Source organism: Phasianus colchicus, chromosome 5 (genome assembly GCF_987193195.1).
Source record: "Phasianus colchicus chromosome 5, bPhaCol1.hap1.1, whole genome shotgun sequence".
In the NCBI taxonomy this organism is placed as follows: Eukaryota; Metazoa; Chordata; class Aves; order Galliformes; family Phasianidae; genus Phasianus; species Phasianus colchicus.
This window is the reverse complement of record NC_143440.1, coordinates 9,483,169-9,503,372: the sequence shown is the minus strand read 5'-3', so window position 1 is coordinate 9,503,372 and position 20,204 is coordinate 9,483,169. Positions and strand designations below refer to the sequence as shown.

The 20,204-nt window shown below is 38.3% G+C and overlaps 1 protein-coding gene across 2 annotated transcripts in view; it reads right to left on the bottom strand.

Annotated features, from left to right (window-relative positions):
* The window catches only part of GALNT18 (polypeptide N-acetylgalactosaminyltransferase 18), a 213,799-nt gene that overhangs the window by 41,590 nt on the left and 152,005 nt on the right, over positions 1–20,204 (bottom strand). For both annotated transcript variants that reach the window (XM_090140422.1, XM_031613871.2), the window contains 2 exons: positions 7,411–7,596; positions 3,782–3,919 (listed from right to left, as the gene is read on the bottom strand). In XM_090140422.1, coding sequence (XP_089996548.1) covers positions 3,782–3,919; positions 7,411–7,596 — 324 coding nt within the window. The remainder of the gene's footprint in view (positions 1–3,781; positions 3,920–7,410; positions 7,597–20,204) is intronic.

The following is a 20,204-nucleotide window of genomic DNA, read 5'->3' as shown; positions in this document are numbered from 1 at the left end:
TCTGCTGACCATTAGAGACTACTGGCCAATTGGTATGCACTAGGGCTTCTTTGCATTACTCAGAGCTAACCCACCTACAGCAATCCAGCTATGTAAGGACTGCAAACTACTAATCCCTATATATTATCTCGACAATGCTGAGACAGAATTTTCTGTAAGATAAACGCCAAATTAATAAGCACAGATAGCTAAAAGGTCTCTGTAGTCTGCGATGCCAAAGATGTGGGTTGTAAACCCATGGGCACATAAAAAGATTTTCACTGATATAAGAGAGATTCAGAGAACACAAAAGAATTGTCTGATGGAGTCTGAGACTAAATGAGCAGTGTTGCCAGCTGTGTACAAGAATCTCCTTTGAGAAAAACAACTTGATATGCTTAGAAAGCAAATCTAGAAGTGTACTGGTATGTAAGAACCATGGGCAACTCATAGACTTAAGTTAGGCAGTGACTACATTTAACAACGTAAACTCATCTTCCAAAGAATTCCAGATCTTAACTTTGAACATACTAACTTCAGTAACAGACAGGACAAATGTTAATATTAAAGAGAAAATAGGCATTCGGGATCAAAAAGTGACTGGAAAAAGGAAAATATCGCACCAATTTTTCAAAAAATTAGAGAGAGAGACCACGAGAACTGCTGACCAGTCAACTACACCATGTGAACCCCAAGAATTTCAACAAGGCCAAGTGCAAGGTCCTGCACCTGGGTTGGGAAGTTGCAAACATCAGACTGAAAGATGAATGGATGTAGAGCAGCTCTGAAGAGAAGGTCTTGAAGGTGTTGGTGGATGAAAAATTGGACATCAGTTGGCAGTGTGTGCGCTTGCAGCACAGAAAGCCAGCTGTACCCTGGGCTGCATAAAAACAAATGTAACCAGCAGATCCAGAGGGATCTGGTCCTCACGAGGCCTCACCTCGAGTTGTTCCCCATCCCTGCAGGTGCCCAAGGCCAGCTTGGATGGGGCTATTGACAATCTGACCTAGTGGGAGGTGTACAAGTCACAAAACTCTTAGGAACTGCCCCTTTCCAAAATCTAATGGCTGTGTGGAAAGCCAAAATAAACTTCTGCAATGTGGTTTTAGATTACCAAGGCTTAATTCTAATTATATGGCAAAATATAACCAGGTCACCAATCCATTGTGAGGGAAAGAGAAAAAAAAAAAGCCATAAATAATTAGCCATTATTGCCATCTGCTCCCTTTTAAACTTATAGCCTTACAGTAAACAGAGATAGGCTACTGAAACTCAGTATTTGCAAAATTATTTCAAGCGCAATGCTAGAATCAAGGAACCAGCCTTATGCTAAATACATTAGATTTTGGCTCCACTGACATTTTTTTACTAACTCTGAGGGTATGGCAGAACTCATAAATCCTCTTAGCTTTGATTGTCAAACCATTATTTCAGTAGCAACATTGTATTATATTTTATTCCTGACACAAGAAATTCTAGATTTTTTCTAATTATGTCACATCTGCATAATCTAGCAAGAAAATGGGCTCTGGGAGTTTTAATTTTCCAAAACCTAATCTTAACCTCTGAAATAACAAGGAGACAAATCTACATGCTTAGAGCAAACACATCATTTTCCTCTACAGACACAGTATGCTGTTGACTTTCTGGAAATGCCCCACATAACTATTTCTGTGAGTTCTGGAACTGGTATCCAATGGATGTTTCATGTGAAATAGTTGAAGATAACAGAAATACATGTGCATCACAAAAATAAAAATAAAAATAAAAAATCACCAAACAAAACCACCCTGCAACGTTTTTAAACAAAAGGCTATATATAAACTGTTGATAAATAAGACTTTTTGTGCATAATTCTGTCTTATCATATTTGGCATAATTACCTATTGCATATATAGCCTAATGTCATGCTAGTATACTGTGATACCTGATTTCCGTGTTTTTGAGTAACACAAAAGGAAAACATAACCATTTTAACTTTTTTATTCCAGATGATCAAGCAGTGCCCATTCAGATGGCTTTCGTAGCTTATTAGCGTTTTAAAACTAATGAAAATACTAGTATTTCTACAAAAAGATAAGACAGTTCATGAATAGAAGCACTGATGAGAATCAGCAAGCAGAGCTGACTTGCTTTGAAATATCACTCCTTCTCCATGATCAGACGTGGTAAAAGCAGGAAAGCAGACATGAAGAAAGATGAGAGATGTAAGGAACTCCTTTATTATAAAGATTTGGGCACTGCATTTTTTATTTCATACAACAGTATTTCATAAAATAGCAGTGCATTTCATACAACACTCTACCTATACCAACACCACAGCTGCCCACTATTTCATTTGTGATAAGACAAATAATGAAATCCAACCTACTCTTCACATCATATTTAGTTGATGAGGATGCTGATGGATTGCAGAAGAAGACTGGATCATGTGCATCATTAGGCAGTACCTAAATATGCACCTTCTGCTGACCAGTGTGTTCAGTACTCCTGTAATGAACTCTCCCGATTATTTTTGGTTTGCATGTTGCCAGCAAAGAACTTTCAAAGGCTGATGAAAAAGTCTCAGCAGAATATAAGATCATATAGTGCCTACTTGCTGACTTCCATTTTGATTTAGATGATGCTGAATTAATTCTAAGACTCTGCAACAAGTACCTTAGCTATTCCACACTCATAAGCAGATCCACACATCTATCGGCAGCTATGCTTCTTCCTCCTTAGGCCATCATCTACTGATCATAGTACTGCTGAGGGTAACTCCATGCAGACTGTGGAAGAGGTTCCTTGCAGACAAATCTGATTTTGACATTGTCCTGAGCTATTTTGGAAGGTAAGCATTATCTCATGCATTTAACAATGACCTAAATTGTTGTTGGAACTGTTTTTCTGTTATCTTTGGACTGTTTGAAAAGCCAGCATTATTTCAATTGATCATCAAAGGCATCACTGAACTTTGTGGGGCACATAATCACTACATTTGCTACAAAAGAGCAGCTGCTCTTGTGGGCTCTCAAGGGACTTCTTTTTGTGGAGGAATGTCTTAAAATCTTTCATTTGTACATAATGTAAGTATTAAGAGTTACATTTCCTATCTGGGACTTCCACACAAAACAAATTAACATTAAAAAAAAGAAAACCCACCAAATTTAATTCATAGGAATGGGTTTCTGTGAATATTACAATGAATAGAGAACGTGAAAAGGATGTCCTTGCTTTATTTGCTTATTATGCACCTGTATTAACTTTCTATGCTCATCTTCCATGTCATGTACACCTGTCCTATTTATATTGCAGGTTTTCTAGGAGTAAGAATTGTCTCTGCTTTAATTAGCACACTGCAACTCAAGCATGATTTCAACACCAACAAGGGTACTACTGTCACACAAGTAACGACAATGATAATCCTAAGATACAGACATTTAAGGCTCTGACTACAATATTAAGGAGCCTGCAGTTGAGCCTGTTTTGCTAATTCACCTGCTGATTGCACACCTAACTGACATATCCAGCATGTTTAAAAAATCATGCCTTCAATATCAAGTGGATTGTGAGCCATTAAACAAACAAAGAAAACAGAAAAAACAAGGAAGAAGATAATGTACAGAATATCTCAGCATGAGCTACAGTGGAACAGCAGCCTCTGTCAAATAACCAGTCTAAGAAATAATTTAAGTAGCGACTTCCAAGTTTATCTGATTCTTTTATTTGGAGCCAGGCATTTTCTTCATGAATTGCCTCTATTATTACTCAATTCTACCTCCCACCTTTTTAAAATAGGAAATGTAAACAAGGTTCTTACCACCCCATAGGCGACAGTATCTGAATACATTCTCATTTCTGGATACACACTGACAAGATACCACCTAAAGGTCTTGCACTGGAGCTTCTTCCTCAGGGCCTTCCTCTCAGAAATATCACCAATATCAATTCCAGAGTCCTGCACATAAAACAAAAGGCAGAAAAAAAGCAGACAATGCATTACAATACACTTTTTTTCTGTATATTTTGACAACCCAGACTCACTCCTCACTGCCAAGATTACTATGACCTATTATGATTACCAGCCTTTGAAGTGCTTCTGTTACCCACACACTCTGTAAATGCCCCCAGTAAGTATGATTTAGGTCACCATGGTGAGGTCACTTACAATTCTGCTCTCGTCAATGGAAATACTCCTAATGACTTCAGTGGGGTTTACACCTAGCTTCCAATAAATTTAACTGTTGTTTTCTAATTTCCTGGCACTTTCCAAATCCAAAAGTAATTGGCAGTAGGTAGCAAGCTGCCCTGGAAACAACTTTATTGCTGATGTCCCACTGTGGCCTAATCATTAGTATATTACACTTTCTGGACATTTCTGAAGTCTGAGTTTATTGCTTCACTGCGAAGAGCAGAAGAAGAAGCAGAGAAGAGCAGCTCACCTTTGTGAAATATCACTTATTAAATTTCTATGGTAATATAAGAAGAAAACTTGATATTTTTGTTAAAAGCAATTACAGAATGTTCTCTCCTAACTTCTATTCTCCTCTACATTTCTAGCTAACCTAATTTCATGTGACATACTTCTTTGTAGATCATAAGATGTGAACGTCATAAAGTCCCTGTATGTAAAAATCAATACATCATCACATTAAAATCACACAACAGAAAATTTCAGAGGGGGAACTAAGTGCAAATCCACGGTTGCTATTTGACTGGAAGTAATGCAAGACATTTTGCTGTACATTGTTCTCCATCACTTTTGCCTCAGAACAAAAACCACAGGATAAATAAACTTTCACAGGGAAATCTTACAATATTTCTTCTTAAGCAACAAACTCTCATAGGCTATAAATACCCTGAAGCTTTTGTTGGCCACTAGATATGATTTAAAAGAACAAACACTGGCATCATTAGATGATCTTGGTCACATATCAATGATATCCTTACAAGTACCAAGCTTTCTGAGCTGCTGAAGACTTCTTATTGCATCCCAAAGCACTGAGTGAACACTAATTTGAAAAAAATAGGTTTTGTAGGTTTTGCTACAGAGGCATTTTCAAACTAACATGACGTTGGCTTTTACATTAGCAAAGTATAATTTTAGTATAGTAGGAATAAATAGGAAACCAAGATTTGGAATCAATATTATAGGGGATAATGATTCCTCTCTCCTCAAACCCAGCGTCCTTCAGAAAACTTCATGGAAACTGCTCCTTAATCTACTATTTTTTTCTGCCTTTTCTAGCAAGTGACTAAATAGAGCAACATGTTGCAGGGTGCTGTAAAACAACCAACTGATCCCATGGACAAATCCTATTCCATGCACTACGCTGGCTACACTTGCCAGTGTATCTTCCACCTGTATGAGGGAGGAGGAAGATGCAGGCACATGGCTACAGACATGCAACTTGTGGCACTAAAAAGGCTTCCTAGGATCAGGCACTAAACTGGTCCATTGCATCTCTGCTCTTTCCTCATGGAACTCTGCATGCACCAATGCTTGCTTCTTCAGTTTATTGTCCGAGGAAAGAAAGAGCATCTGGGGCTTCTGTAATCACATCCTTCCATGCAGCTGGAAAAGAAAAATAGCTTGCACATGACGTACTAGCTTTATCACCAAGAACAACTGAATGTATTCCTTCAATGTAACAGCAGGAAAAAAGAAAAAAAAAAATAACTAAGCAGAGGACTCATGCATAGCTCTGTCTTCTGACACTTGAAAAATCTCTCCTTGGGGTTTTTATAAGTGCTTTTCTGAATCAATTTATCTAAGCAGTTACAATGTAGAAATCGCCATGCTATCTGAGATCCGCATTAGAACCCTTCAGTACTTCAGAATCACACACAGGGCTCCCAAGAGGGCAGTCACAGCACACTGTTGAATGAGTCAAATTCATTCTTATTATTATTGTAAACTTTCAAGGATTGAAATCCTTGGAAATATTTGACTGAGGAGCTTTCACAGATGTAGGAATTCTTCCATGGAAAAACAAAAACAAAAAACCAAACAGGCCCTGCAGCTAACATCTTGGAATAAGATATTTCATGGAAAATCACGACTGTTATAACTGAATTCATTTCAATTACCTACTGAGTCCATAACCAGAGCACAATTTCTACCTGCTTGCAGGTAGGGAATTACTCCTAGAGTTATCCACAGCATTTAGCCATGCCATCTGCCTGTCCTCTCCACACATCTCTCACAGTGAGGTGCACCTTTTTGCCTAAACTGGAGCTATGTTTGCTTAGAAGATTTTCTCTTCTGTTTTTCACTTCCAGCATAATCTTGGGACAAACAAAGATTAAGCAGAAATATTAGCACCCAGTCTGATACCTGAATGTGACCTAGTCCATCGTCTCCAAGCAACCTGTAGCAATATCTAAGTGTTGAGCAAACTCATGCTTTATAGGCCTATTTTAGCTGTCAAGACATGTTCCAGAATATTTTTAAAAATTATGTAGCCATGTGTGTACTTGCCTACTTTTCTACAGAGGTAAGAAATAAGAAGAAATAATCTTTATGCTAGGTTCTGTACACATACACATTCATGGATTTTTTTCCTATTACAAAGGCATCTCACTGCACTGCAGAGGAGTGCACCACTGCTAAAAAACTGATATAGCATTTGTCACCTCGAGCTGTTAAGTCTGAACTGCCGTTTGCCAGAAGCATCCTCTGTGAGATGAAGAGAGACTGTAAACTGCATTATAATATATTTAGCAGTTTAAAGCAAAGATTAGCGTGGCTGTGATAGAAAAATGAGGGTATGGAAGAAGAAAAACAAGAATACCTCTTTTTTTCCATTTTAAAACTACAAACAAAATCAGTTTTGGCAGAAAAAGATCCACCATGCAAACTTGATGACCTGTAAGAAATCCGTTCAATCCACAAAATACATTTTTTTTTTTCATTTGGTAAGTTTGTTTTGAAATTTATTGCAATGTTCTTTCTGATATGTTGGTACTGACTAGATGCTTCAAATTAACAAGCAATAATAACAATTTTGATACAATCACATTTGTATGTAGATGTTAAAATTGCTTGCCTCTTGGTAGTACTACCTTAAAAATCTGATAGAATTTTGTCTCTTTGTTACTGTAGCTAAGAAACACAAATTCAAAGTAAGATGTGTAACGCAGATTTGATGCTTCTCTTTTCCTATTTCTGCAACTATTAGGTTAAAACCTCCATGCACACTCATCAGAAAGGTGGACAAGGAATTAATTTTTAATGAATCCACAGCCAAAGGAATTAATTCTCGAAGACACAGCTACATACATATTTATACATATATATATCAGCATATATGCAATTCTATTTTATGCCTAGATATAAGACTTACATGCATACAAAGAAATCCTAAAATAAAATCAAAACACAGAGTAGGAACCCAAACTCAAAGGCAGTAAAGACAAAGCTTGCAAACACACATCTTTGTGACTCACCTCTTGGGGTACATTCCATGCCATATAGACATGGCTCTTAAATTCATCCATCCAGACTTCAGCCACCCTCAGTGCATTTCTCCGAACGTGAGCGGTTAGATCTTCCGTGTATGGTTTATGTGCTCTTTCAATGTGAGCAATCCTGGAGCAAGGTAGAACCTCAACACTTCCTCCACACTGCCACACCTAGGAAGAGAAAAGGCACTCAGCTAGCAAGAGCTCCCCTACACCACTGCTGTCCTTTAGAAAACTTAGAAATTACTTCATTTCTCTGCTTGTTACTGTTACTGGGAATAGCAGCTCAAGACTTATTTGACTATACAAATGTTTTACACAGTTGTGGGAAGAGATATTTATCACCACCACTTAACCTTCCAACAGAATTAGGTGTAAGTAGCCTCTCATCACAGTTTTCTTGGATGAATTAAGTTATCTTCAAGATTATTAATAAAATTATTGATAAAGCATCCACATATAATAGTGTCTGGGTTCACATTTTAATGCCTTGCAGGCATTTCTCTCAGATTGTGCACAGACTCTCTCAGTGCATACATGCACCATTCAGAATCTGGGGCTAGCCAGCCTTATTATAGGGAAACTATGCCAGTGAAGTTCTTAAGATCACCAAAGTTTCAGGGACTGGGAAGACTATAAATATTAAATAATATAAACATAAACATAAACATAAATATAAATATTAAAAGATCATGCTTATTTCTTTTGAGGAGGACTGCCAAAGACTAGGAAATCTAAAGAAAATGCTTTATGAACAATTTCAACCAACATTACCCTACAAATGATAAAACGTTTGTAATGTAGGTTAATATACCCACTCCAATGTGTTTTCTAGTTTTGACCAGTATCACAGTTGAACATATGTACATTAATCATATGTATTGTATTCATTTTTAATCTTTCGTTGTTCTTTCAGCTAAAGAGGAAACAACATCTGCAGCCTTAACAGTGAGTGATGTAGTTGGAATATTTTACAAATATTTTTTGTTATGTATCTCATAATATGTAAATTTCCTAACAAGATCAAGGTCACCCATTCTTAATTGCCTAGAGTATGCAGCTCAGGAAAAAACCTGTATGTACTCAAATCATCTGATCCTGCTCCTGAACAAGTACATCAGCATTCCAGAAACAGGCACGCTCCACTAAGAAGTGACAGTTTGCCTTTACTGCTAGCAGAGATTCCTGAGGTTTGGTCTCCTATATCAAGAGAGCAAAAAATGAGAATGAAGGTGCTCCTCCCCTGTACAGCCCATTCAGGAATAAAAATTATTCTGCCTGTCTCTCAGCCGCCAGGGATTTGAGATGGCAGATCACATTCTGGAGCTGGTCTCATACCCATCAGGTGTGTCTGTTCTATAGGCATATGCTTTACTAAGGAGGTGCTTTGTTCAGTCATTTATTTTATATATTTAGACATCTGGCTTGAATACAGCATTTAGGCATTTGGCAGCTCCTGAGACCAAAAAATGTGGCACGGATTCAGAATGCATACAAAGCCTTTTCTGAACTGGTGCCTAATTGCAGTAGCATATGCTGAGAGAAGAGATAGAGCCTTGGTTTTCAAAGTGCTCTGGAAGATGAGATATCTCATAGACCTACGGCACAGTCAGGAAGGGAAGGAACTAAGATGACTGTGACATGTCTGTGTCCAGATCTTGGAAAATCATAAGAGTAAGTAAATATAAACACCACCAACAACAGAATTAAAATTGAGATGTTCATAAATATTTAAAAAGAAATGGGCAATTAATTTGGTGCAGGAATAAATAGTAATCTGGAAACAGCACTCGTGTTCTTTCTAATTTTCAATCAAAATGAGCAATTCTGTTTAACAAGCTAACCAAAATACTAGTTCTCAAGGATTTAATTCTAACTGGTTCAGCTATATTTCCTAGCAAAGATTAAATGAGAAGTATCATTAGTCTTCACTCACTCAATATTTGCTTTCAATCCAAGCCATTTTTCAGTACAACACTGATGCACAACTATAAATTGTTTAAGAGTTATTCACTGTACACTGTTTAAAGCAGTTTAATAGAAGACCAGAAAGATGTAAAGATGGTCATAACTTTGCACAGTGTGAGGCAATTCACATACCACATGCCCTGCCTACTCTGCCTAGCCTTTGCTCACTGTAACTAGGAATAGCCTTGCTCTAAATCCAGCATATTAACAGCAAATCTTTTGTGGGATAGTCAAGAGTTAAATCTAAATGCCATCTCAGCAAACAAACTATGTCAAAAATTCTGTCTATAAGAACCTGAAATTGGGTTTGAAAATTTGCATTCATCTGTAAATTCAGTATTGATTCAGTAATTAGTAGAATCTAATTTGACTTTATAATGAAGCAATAGATGTTTTCAAAAAACATCCTGAGATGACCAAGCCTTTCATACAGTTTGTAAATAAGATTTACCCAGTACCTGAATAAAATCCAATTAATCTAACGTAGTGGCCACCCCTTTGTCTCAGACAACTTCAGCCTTTGTTCTATTTTCAAAGACTAACTTACTGCTCTACAAGAACCATGTATTCACTTAAAAACTTCATGCTAAGAAGAAGCTGTCAATACAGATGCTGGCTGAACAGATGGGTTGCATTAAACAACTTCAAAAACAAATGGCACTCTTTCTGACCAAAAACCTCCTGCAAACCACGAAAATGTCATTAGCATACACCAAAACTGGACTAGCTGTATATGCTAATAGTTGGTATATATGAAGATAAGTCCTGTAATTAATGATTTTTATTTTTATTTTTTAAATAGAGGAGTACATGAGTAACAAATGTGATCTGACAACATGGGAATGATAAGTTACAGTGTGGACAGTGGTTGCAGTTGGCAAGTCGTGCTGCCCCAGATGTAGGCTACAAAGCCTTGCAGAATTCTAGGAGAGTGAAAGGAGACGCAGTACTCTACAAAGGCAAAAGAGCACAAATCCTGACTTGCTCTGATGGTTAAAGACAAGTCTTAACCAGGGCCTCAACCAAGGTATTTTTCTCTCCTGTAGGCTTTCTTTGCCCATAGCATTACAGTATGGTGATAAACATTTTTAGTCCAAATGCTTCATTGTACTTTGAGAGAGACCAGCTGCAAAGAAACGTAGGGAGTCATCAAAGTGGATTTCCAAATAGCATGATACTCAATAGCCTCTGGATTTTCAGCTCTTCAAAACGTGCACTAGATCTCCAGTCAAGGAACACAGAGTTCAGCTGGCCCTACTATGCTAAATACTAAACACTATAACAAGTACTAAACACTATCACAGGAATAACTGACTGCTGCAGAAAGTATTACTTTCTCTTTGTTCTTCCCCAATTATATTTGTAATAAGGAAATCTCTTGCAGTTAGGCCAAGAACAACAATTAATTCATTCTTTCTTCCCTAAGACCAACTGCTCAATTCAATCTGACCATTCCCATCTTCATTCTCCTTTTCTTGTAACTACAGCACAATAGCTGGGGACATTAAATATGGTTGAAACCATCCAGCAGAGTGGAAGACTTTTCAAGACATTCAGAAAAGGTATAAATCTTACAACAAAAGTGCTCAGGGCTTATTAATTAATTGATCTGAACCAACATCTTTTGGCAAAAGACAACATTTAATTTTAAAAAATATTTTAGTATTAAGAAATATATTTTCTTCAAGACAGCTCAGAACAAAGCCTTTTATAATGGTGTGATTTAATGTAATGAAATTCTTGTAGACAAGATTGTTGTTAAAGTTAAGAAATAAGAATAGGAACTGAAAGGTCTATCTCTCACACCTTCACACATTTTTCCTGTGAATTCCACAACTATTTTTCTTTTGCTCCCATTAGTAATCTTTATTCAAGCTTTAAGCATACTGAATAGCAACTTTTCAGTTCTCCACCACCGTTATTTTATGTAATGCCTATAAATAAAGGTTTAAAATTATTGTACTTCGGCTTTTATGTATTTATTTATTTATTTTACAAATTAGCATCATTGACTTTAGTAGAAAGTCTAAACATAAAAGAGTTTTCACAACATTTTGGTTTCTTTTACAATAGGCAGTGGTTTGAAGTAAAACATTTTGCCTCTTACTGTTATGTCCCTGCAATCAGTAACATACTTAATGACAAAGCCATTCATAAAGAAACTGTTAGGAAGAAGCTTGATGAATTTCCTAAATGAGTAAGAAGAAATGTAGCACCTTTTCCTGTTGCCCCAAAGATCATTTACATTTGGTACCAAGAAACTGCTGGCAATAGTCTCAATTTCCTGTCAAATCTTGAAACACACATATACACTTTATCATCTTGATACAGTAAGAGGCAATCCACATTTACTGGCAAAGTTGTGCAGTTTTTCTTTAAAGAAACAAACAAACAAAACCAAAATGCAATGGACTGCATTTCTATGGAATTACTCTTAATATCACTGCTGAAGCTTCAGTAATGCAGAAAGCTTGCTTTTCCTTTGGAGGACTTTCCAAGTTTTCTGCTCCTGCTGGTATACTTTGCAAAAATAATTCTGTTAGAAAAAGAACAAACAAACTCCTTTTAAAGAACACTCAGAATTTCCTTCAGCGTGTTTTCAATGCTCACTTCCAAAAGATTGTCCGAGAAATAGCTGTATATTCTTGTATTTCCTAAGGAGCTTCATGTATTTGGAATACCCTCAATAAGGCCTTACAGAGCTTCCTCTGCTTAAAAGGACACACAGAATCACAGAATTGCCAGGGTTGGAAGGGACCTCAAGGATCATGAATCTCCAACCCCCCTGCCACACGCAAAGGCCACCAACCTCCTCATTTAATGCTAGACCAGGTTGCCCGGGGCCCCATCCAATCTGGCCTTGAACACCTCCAGGGACGGGGCATCCACAACCTCTCTGGGCAGCTGTTCCAGTACCTCACCACTCTCTCTGTAAAGAACTTCCCCCTGACATCCAACCTAAATCTCCCCTCCCTCAACTTAAAACCATTTCCCCTTGTCCTGCTGTCACTCACCCTTTCAAAGAGTTGGTTCCCCTCCTCTTTGTAGGCTCCCTTTAGGTACTGAAAGGCTGCAGTGAGGTCACCCCGCAGCCTTCTTTTCTCCAGGCTGAACAAGCCCAGCTCCTTCAGCCTGTCCTCATAGGGGAGGTGCTCCAGTCCCCTGATCATCTTTGTGGCCCTCCTCTGGACCCTCTTCAACAGCTCCCTGTCTTTCTTGTACTGGGGGCCCCAGACCTGGACACAGTACTCCAGATGGGGCCTCACAAGAGCAGAGTAGAAGGGAACAATCACTTCCCTGTCCCTGCTGGCCACCCCCCTTTTGATGGAGCCCAGAATACCATTTGCCTTCCGAGCCACAAGGGCACACTGCTGGCTCATATTAAGTTTTTCATCTATCAAGACCCCCAGGTCTTGATGCCTGGGATTCCTCCAGCCCAAGTGCAAAACTCTGCACTTTGCCGTGTTGAACCTCATCAGGTTCACCTGGGCCCACCTCTCTAGCCTCTCAAGGTCCCTCTGAATGGCATCCCGTCCTTCAACCGTGTCAACCACACCACTCAGCTTGGTGTCGTCATCAAACTTGCTGAGGATGCACTCAATTCCATCATCGTTGTCATTGATAAAGATGTTAAAGAGCACCAGTCCCCAGACAGACCCTTGGGGGGCGCCGCTCGTTACCAGCCTCCACCTGGACATGGAGCCATTGATGACCACCCTCTGTCTGCGGCCTTTCAACCAGTTTCTTATCCATCGAGTGGTCCACCCATCAAATCCACATCCCTCCAGTTTGGAGAGAAGGATGTGGTGGGGGACCATGTCAAAGGCCTTGCTCAAGTCCAGGTAAATGACATCGGTCGCCTTTCCCTTGTCCACCGATGCCGTCACTCCATCATAAAAGGCCACCAGATTGGTCAAGCATGACCTTCCTCTGGTGAAGCCGTGCTGGCTGTCACGGATCACACGCCCTTTCCTCATGTGATCAAGCATGTCATCCAGGATGATCTGTTCCATGATCTTCCCAGGCACAGAGGTGAGACTCACCGGCCTGTAGTTCCCGGCGTCCTCCTTGCTCCCTTTCTTGTAAATGGGAGTGACGTGACCCTTCCTCCAGTCATCCGGGACCACACCTGACAGCCACAACTTCTCAAATATGATGGAGAGTCATCACTACCAAAGGGTAACAAAATTCCAGAGCAAAATGCAAGGTATGAAGGCACAGTAGCAGTGCCAAGGTGACTTCTAACACTTAGTAACCTGAAAGACTAAAATAAGCAGAGCCTACAACCAGAACTAAACAAAGTGAGTGAGATATAATAGGAACATTAAAGAATGCAGAGAATCTATTTGAAAAAGGGAGGTGGAAATGCTCAGTTATTGCAGTGTATGCACTACAAGCTCTAAGCACTGCTTAGTATTAATTTATTGGCATCACACATTCACACGTGCACTATAATTGTGGCCCTACACCTCTGTAAATTTATGTGCACCAAGGGTAAAGTAGCCCTACAGAGCAAACAGAAAACACATTCTTTGCATTAGAAGGGTCAGGAATGCAGATGAGATGTAAAGCACTGCAAAGAGGAGCAGCTGGTGGCACAGCACATCACCTGCTGAAGGTGTAAGGAACTGCAGGTGGCACTCCAGAGTGACAGCACAAGTGGGACAATAGCAGAAGCAGAAACACATCAAATTGATTCTTCAAGCAATTTTAAAGACATTAGCACTTATATATCATTATGCTGTCACACCTTACCCATTTCCATCTAAATAATGGCACTAGTGACAGCATTTGCATGGCCTGCAGCATGGACCAGAGGCAGGTGACATTCTTACACATGCCTAAAATAACCTGGTCAAAAGCTTTTAAAGCAAATTTCATTCATTTCTGTAAAATATTTTACTAGACAAAGAGTCTACATTTCGATGTGTTTGTGTTTTTAAATTAATATCCTTTAGAAAATCCTTTTAAATTACATTTAAGCATATTTGAAACTGCATGTTTAATTAAAACAATTATAATTCCGAAGGTGATTCTTCCCCTGAATATTTAATTAATATTTCATTATAAAATGATATAGCACTTCCTTGTTAATAGTGTTTCTTTTTCTCTCTTTAATCACTGAGTGCTCTTTTCATGTTGTGGAAGCTTAATCTAATAAAAATACAAATCCTACATGATGTTGAGCAGTTTATTAGCATGTACTGTACTCACTAAATTTACACAGATCATGCAGCTTCTCTAAGAAATGATATGACTTTGTTTGAAACCATCATTTCATTTTGACTGCAAACAAAATTTTTTTAATAATTAAGTAGTTTGTTGGGATTTCTCAAAAAGATGAAGCAATTTCGAGCTTCTGTGAAGTTCACAACAGACAAAATTAAAAAAGACTCATTATAGATGCCTTGAAGGAGAAAAAAACAGTCCATGTGAATTAATTATTACTATGGAAAAAAAAAAAAAAAGGCACTAATTACCTTTAACATATATTTGGGGAAATAATTTAATGATTTAATGCAAAAAGTAGTTGTGAATCTTGTTAATCATTTACCAACAGCCAATAATGAGGTCAGTGCTTTACAGGCAAGTACAAGGAAACTACTACATCATGAGCAGGGTCTGTGAACATTTTGGGTCTGCATATTCATTTTGGTATCTTAATAGCTAGTTCTCTGACAGCTGGCTGTAGACAGGATAGGGAGGATGGTCACATACAAACTACTGAAATCCATGTGCACGTTTCCAGTAGCATACAGTGGGCTTTGAACTGGACCCTGAAAGTTTTGGGGTTGTTATGTGTATTTGTGCATCTGTCCCTGTAAAGCTAAAAACTATGCTTGCTGTATGAAATACATTAATCTTTATTTAGGTGCATCTCCATTGAAGTAAGATAGTGTTCACCAAATAATTGCAGCAGTTACAATAAGTATTCTTGGTTTTGGCTAACGTTCCCCAAATTCAGCAAGAAACCATGCACAGTTCTGCTTATCCCAATGGTCCCAGACAGGGTGCTCTCATTAAACAAGTCTGCCCTAGCAGTAGAATTGAATGCACAGTCCTGTCCTGAGCCACATAAACTCAGAACGTGAAAAATTGGAATATGGGTGGACAGTAAGAAAAAGAAAAAACACTGCTTACTCAAGCCAAGTTTCTGTTTACTCCCAGCTTCTAGACACTGAAAGGGCTGGAGAAAACAATCATGTCCTTGGTGTACACTCCTGCAGAGCAGAAAATTGGGGTGTAACGATTTCAAGTGACTGCCTACAGCCAGATCTCAGAACAACATGCAGATTGTTGCACATCAGAGACTGAAGAGAAAGACTTCTTTTAAATTACTCCTGCTGTTTTACTGAAGCCCTCTGAGGTTTTTCAAGACTTTTCTACTTACCATCATACAACCCTCTCATATTTTCAGGTAAATATACATTTGTGCACTGACAGCTTTTTTCTATGACCAAGCTGATAATACAAAAAGTACCCTCCCCACAATGTAAAAGAATTTTTAAAAGAAAATAAAAGAAAGCCCTTTAATATAACTAGAGCCACTCTCAATTTGTGAAATGTAAATTACCCCTTCAATTTTACTTTTGAAGTAAGATCCATAATTGTCTCATAAGCCTCATTCCACATTAATAGTGCCTTTACAGAACAGCCTAATTGAAAACGTTAAGATTTTTTCCAATATTAAATTATAAGTTGTTTTCTTCCCCTTCCAGTTAATCATTTCATTATATCCTTAGAAATTCTTGTTGTTCTGCAGGGGTTAATTTTGCACTTATCCTCATGAGCTGTAAAACTTTTACCACACATTGTTAAAGTACCTACGTTGTGTTGCTGTTTGTTAATTGCAGGAAGCTACTCTATGCCTTGCTACAGGAGATAAAACACTCCAGGAGTCACTGAAGGTGTAAGGTTTCATTCTGTTCTATTTCAAATATGTCTATCTCATTGGTAGGCACAGTAATTACGTGACATAAATCATGACATTGTCAAGTTTACATGAAGAATACAAAGTCAAATCACTTTTCCCACTAAAAATCTAAAACAAAGCAAATTGAATAACCAGGTCCCCATTGGTCTGGTATTCACAGAGCAACATATCTCACAAACCTACACTAATGTTCTTGCCTTTCTCTCACCAACCACAGCTGCACTCAGCTTGATCACTCTTGCTGACTTTGCAATTATCCTGAAGACTTGTAATCAGTACCAGAAGACAAAGCTGGAGGTGCTGTGATGTTTAAAGTATTTGGCTTTTGCAGCTTCAACCCAAACAGACTAGGTCCTCACTGAATCCATCCATCTTGGTCATCTAACCAGTTATTTTACAGTACAATTCCTTGCCCTCTAGCACAGGTCTTTCTCTAATCTTTATTAGATTACTCACTCAGTCTTGCAGAACTAAGAGCTCTCAATAAAGATTAAATTCCAGGCAGATTCCCCTCCTCTCCCTACTCCCCAAATCACCTTAAAACAAGAATAAACCATCTTCTCAAATTACTCCAAGAAATAATACCAGCTAAAATGTTACTTCCGCCATGCTGTAACATAAGGCAAAGAGAGATAATAAGCATCAGGCTACTTTATAATGCTCTAATTAAATTGTACATGACCTGGGTCCACTGATTTATAAGTGTATATTGAGTTAGAAGTGTTTTACTCCTTTCGATTCCACTGTAAGCAACAATTTCCTTTCATAAAACATCCAGATGTCTATATTAAAGCTCAGCTAGTAATGTGCAACCACACAGGCACAGTGAGTGAAACAGCATCTGTGAGAAATCTCCATGTGCCTCCTCCCCCTTCCTCGCAGGGTAGAGCAATGCGACATATTAGCTGGTGCTCTTATCAATCATTCACTTTCCTCAGGGGGAAAAAAAAAAAAAAAAGATCAATTGGAAAATTGGTAATAGTCTCTATGTATAATTACACATACTGCAGTTGCAGGTTACCTGCTGGGGCGCTCATGGGAAATATGAGGAAAAAAAATCAGCTATTTTGCAGGAGGCTTGACACAAAGAAACAGAAAAAGCCACCAAAAATCAGTTCCTGCTGATGTCCCAACTGACATCTATCTGGACAGCTTAGAAGCAATTCCTTCTTTTATTCTCAATGGAGGCTGTTTATTTTTCTGATCAAACGTCAGTCCTAAAAATAGAGAATTTTAGTCTGTTTCATCTTGGGATTCAGGATGTTAATGTGGTGAGGTCATTTCCAAAACAAAATTAACTTCACCAACGAGAAGCCACTACTGGTTACACAGAGTGCTAGGCAAGTGCTTCCACTTATTTGCACTGCCAAGAATTTTTTTTCTCTTGGTGAAAGGGTGGCCTATGAAAAGCACTGGCTACTCCTTATAAGTAAAGTTTGGTTAGTATTCAGGATCTTTTTCTTGCAGAGTTCAGTCTAGTAATGTTCTCCTTTTAATTCATAAAGTGGATGAAAATGAAAGATTTCTCTGATAAAGTTTTAATGCAAAGGTAAAGAAAAATCACAATCTTCAAAAGGAAAATCTAAGTGTTACCCAAAAGGAGCAACTAAGAATGCTTTTCTTTCTGTATTTCTCAGTTCTCTCCCTCCACACATCATTACTGAACATTACTGAACAGAATCAAACATCGTACACTAAGGACTTCTCCTGTAAAGTGAATCACTGCCCAGTGAAAAGGGCTACAGCTACTTATTGAAATCAATTTTAAAACATGACTTTAAGACCACAGCAAGTAATGGCAGCTGATAGTGCAAAAATGGGGGACATCTAGATTCATTTTTCTGAAGGGCATTGGGGGAAACATCCACGTGGCTCTGTGGAGTGCCATGGAAGGGGACCCAGCAGCAAGGACAGAACGGATGCTATTCACACACGACACACCCTGCTGCTCTCTCTCCAGGTAAACACAGCCATATGAAAATTTTCCTAACCTTTTCTGCTCCCTCCCAGTTATTTTTACCTCTTGGCGTACCCGCCTCCCAGTTTTCCTCACTGAAGCAGCCAGGCAAAACACTTGTTAAACAAAAAAGTTGAAATGTGAAGCTTGTCCCTGAACTGCATGTGTTCAGGGACAGCCTTTCAGATGGCTGTGCTGGCACAGGCCAAGCACGGGTGTGGTGCAAGCCTAACAACAACAGGAGGGCAAGGAAGAGGAGGAAATATAAACCACCGAAGCTGCTTAATTCTAAGGTGCTGAGACTACAGCCTGACTTATGCATTGTCCAAAGCTTTTCCTTAATGAAAATTGACATCTATTTATATGTGGTATGTTCATAATAATTCATGGTCTATATTAAAAGTACTGACAGGTAAAATTGCTGGAAACTTCTATGAAAAGAAGGAAAAATTCAAAACGTTTTCAGATATAAATATTTGGGAGCAAATGCAAGTATCTGCACTTGCTCCCAAGTATCAAAAAGAACACTTTTACAAGAACATATTAATAAAAAGAGATTTCAAGTGAAAAACCATAAGGGTACACAAATACTTTGGATTGGAAATGATTGGAAATGTAAACAAGCAATAAACATTTAGGCACAGAAAGGTAGAATGGGCCAACTAGCCAGTAGTCTACCATTATGATCCCAGAAGGGGATGAAGGGGGAATTTCAAAAAGGGAACACAATTAGATAAATAGAGCTCAATCATCTTACAATAAACAGAAAAACATAAAGAGGAAGTCACCTCAGGCACCTGTTTTTTAGAAAAAAAACCAGATCAGGTAATGGTGTGACAGGCTTCTAATCTTCTTCCTCTGCAATAAAGAGACCATATTACATAGCCAATACCCCAAGGAATTCTGGAACATTTTCGAGTCAAAAAACTAATTCCTACTTCTCTGTCCATAAGCCTCTCTCCTTTAGTTTTCTACTCACAGAAAAAGCATCAGGATCAGCTTCACTTTAGCTCAACAAACAAACATTTAGACCAACAGCTAATTAAGAAGGTGTATTTATTATAATGCTATAACAAATCCAACTTACAAATTCAAGTAAAGTGCCATAATCAGTTTGAACTATAAATGCAATTTTCCCTCTAGGTCATCTGATGCAGAGTCTTGATACATCTTTCAGTGTGAGAAAGACCCATTCCTTTTCCATTAAAGAGCTATTACATTCTAACAAAATTTTCTTTTACCCATTTAACAAAGCCATTATATCCCTGTGAACATAAGTTCATCTGCAGGCACAAAGTCTTTCTGGCACACGAAATTACTCTAAGTCAAAGCCCAAGCTTACATTCCCTTAACTCTGATGATGACTTAGTCTGTGACCTGAGGCAAATCACTGAATATTTGTTCCTAAAAAAATGTTTGTCGTAACAGAGCATTTGGAAGCTCCATCAGACATATAGGTTGCTTTAAGAGACAAAATAATTGCTGCAGGCTTGCTCCTGATAGGAAATCTTCTGGTATCTGTAGAAACTGTGACAAGCCTCTAAGATGCCTACTGAAAACTAGTCCTGAACCACTTAGTGCAGGATGTAACCAAATACATCTAATTGATTGCAATGGCTTTGTAGGGGCTTCTATGTAGAAGCTTCTATTTGCAAGTAATGAAAGTCCAAACACAGCCCTGAAGAAGAGCCTACGTAAGAGTTATAAATCCTAGCCTTATACTCACACTTTGTTTCTGCTATAAACTGACATTTCTCCTCTTAGTTAAGCAATGTGATTCCATCTCACCCTCCAAATTTAATCTCGTCCCTTAGAAGCAAACTTAAGTCCATTTAATTGCAGATGATCACAAATAAACACAGTAAATGAATCTTTCAGTAATCTCAGACTGAGTGACTGAGCTGCTCAAAAGGGTGCTGC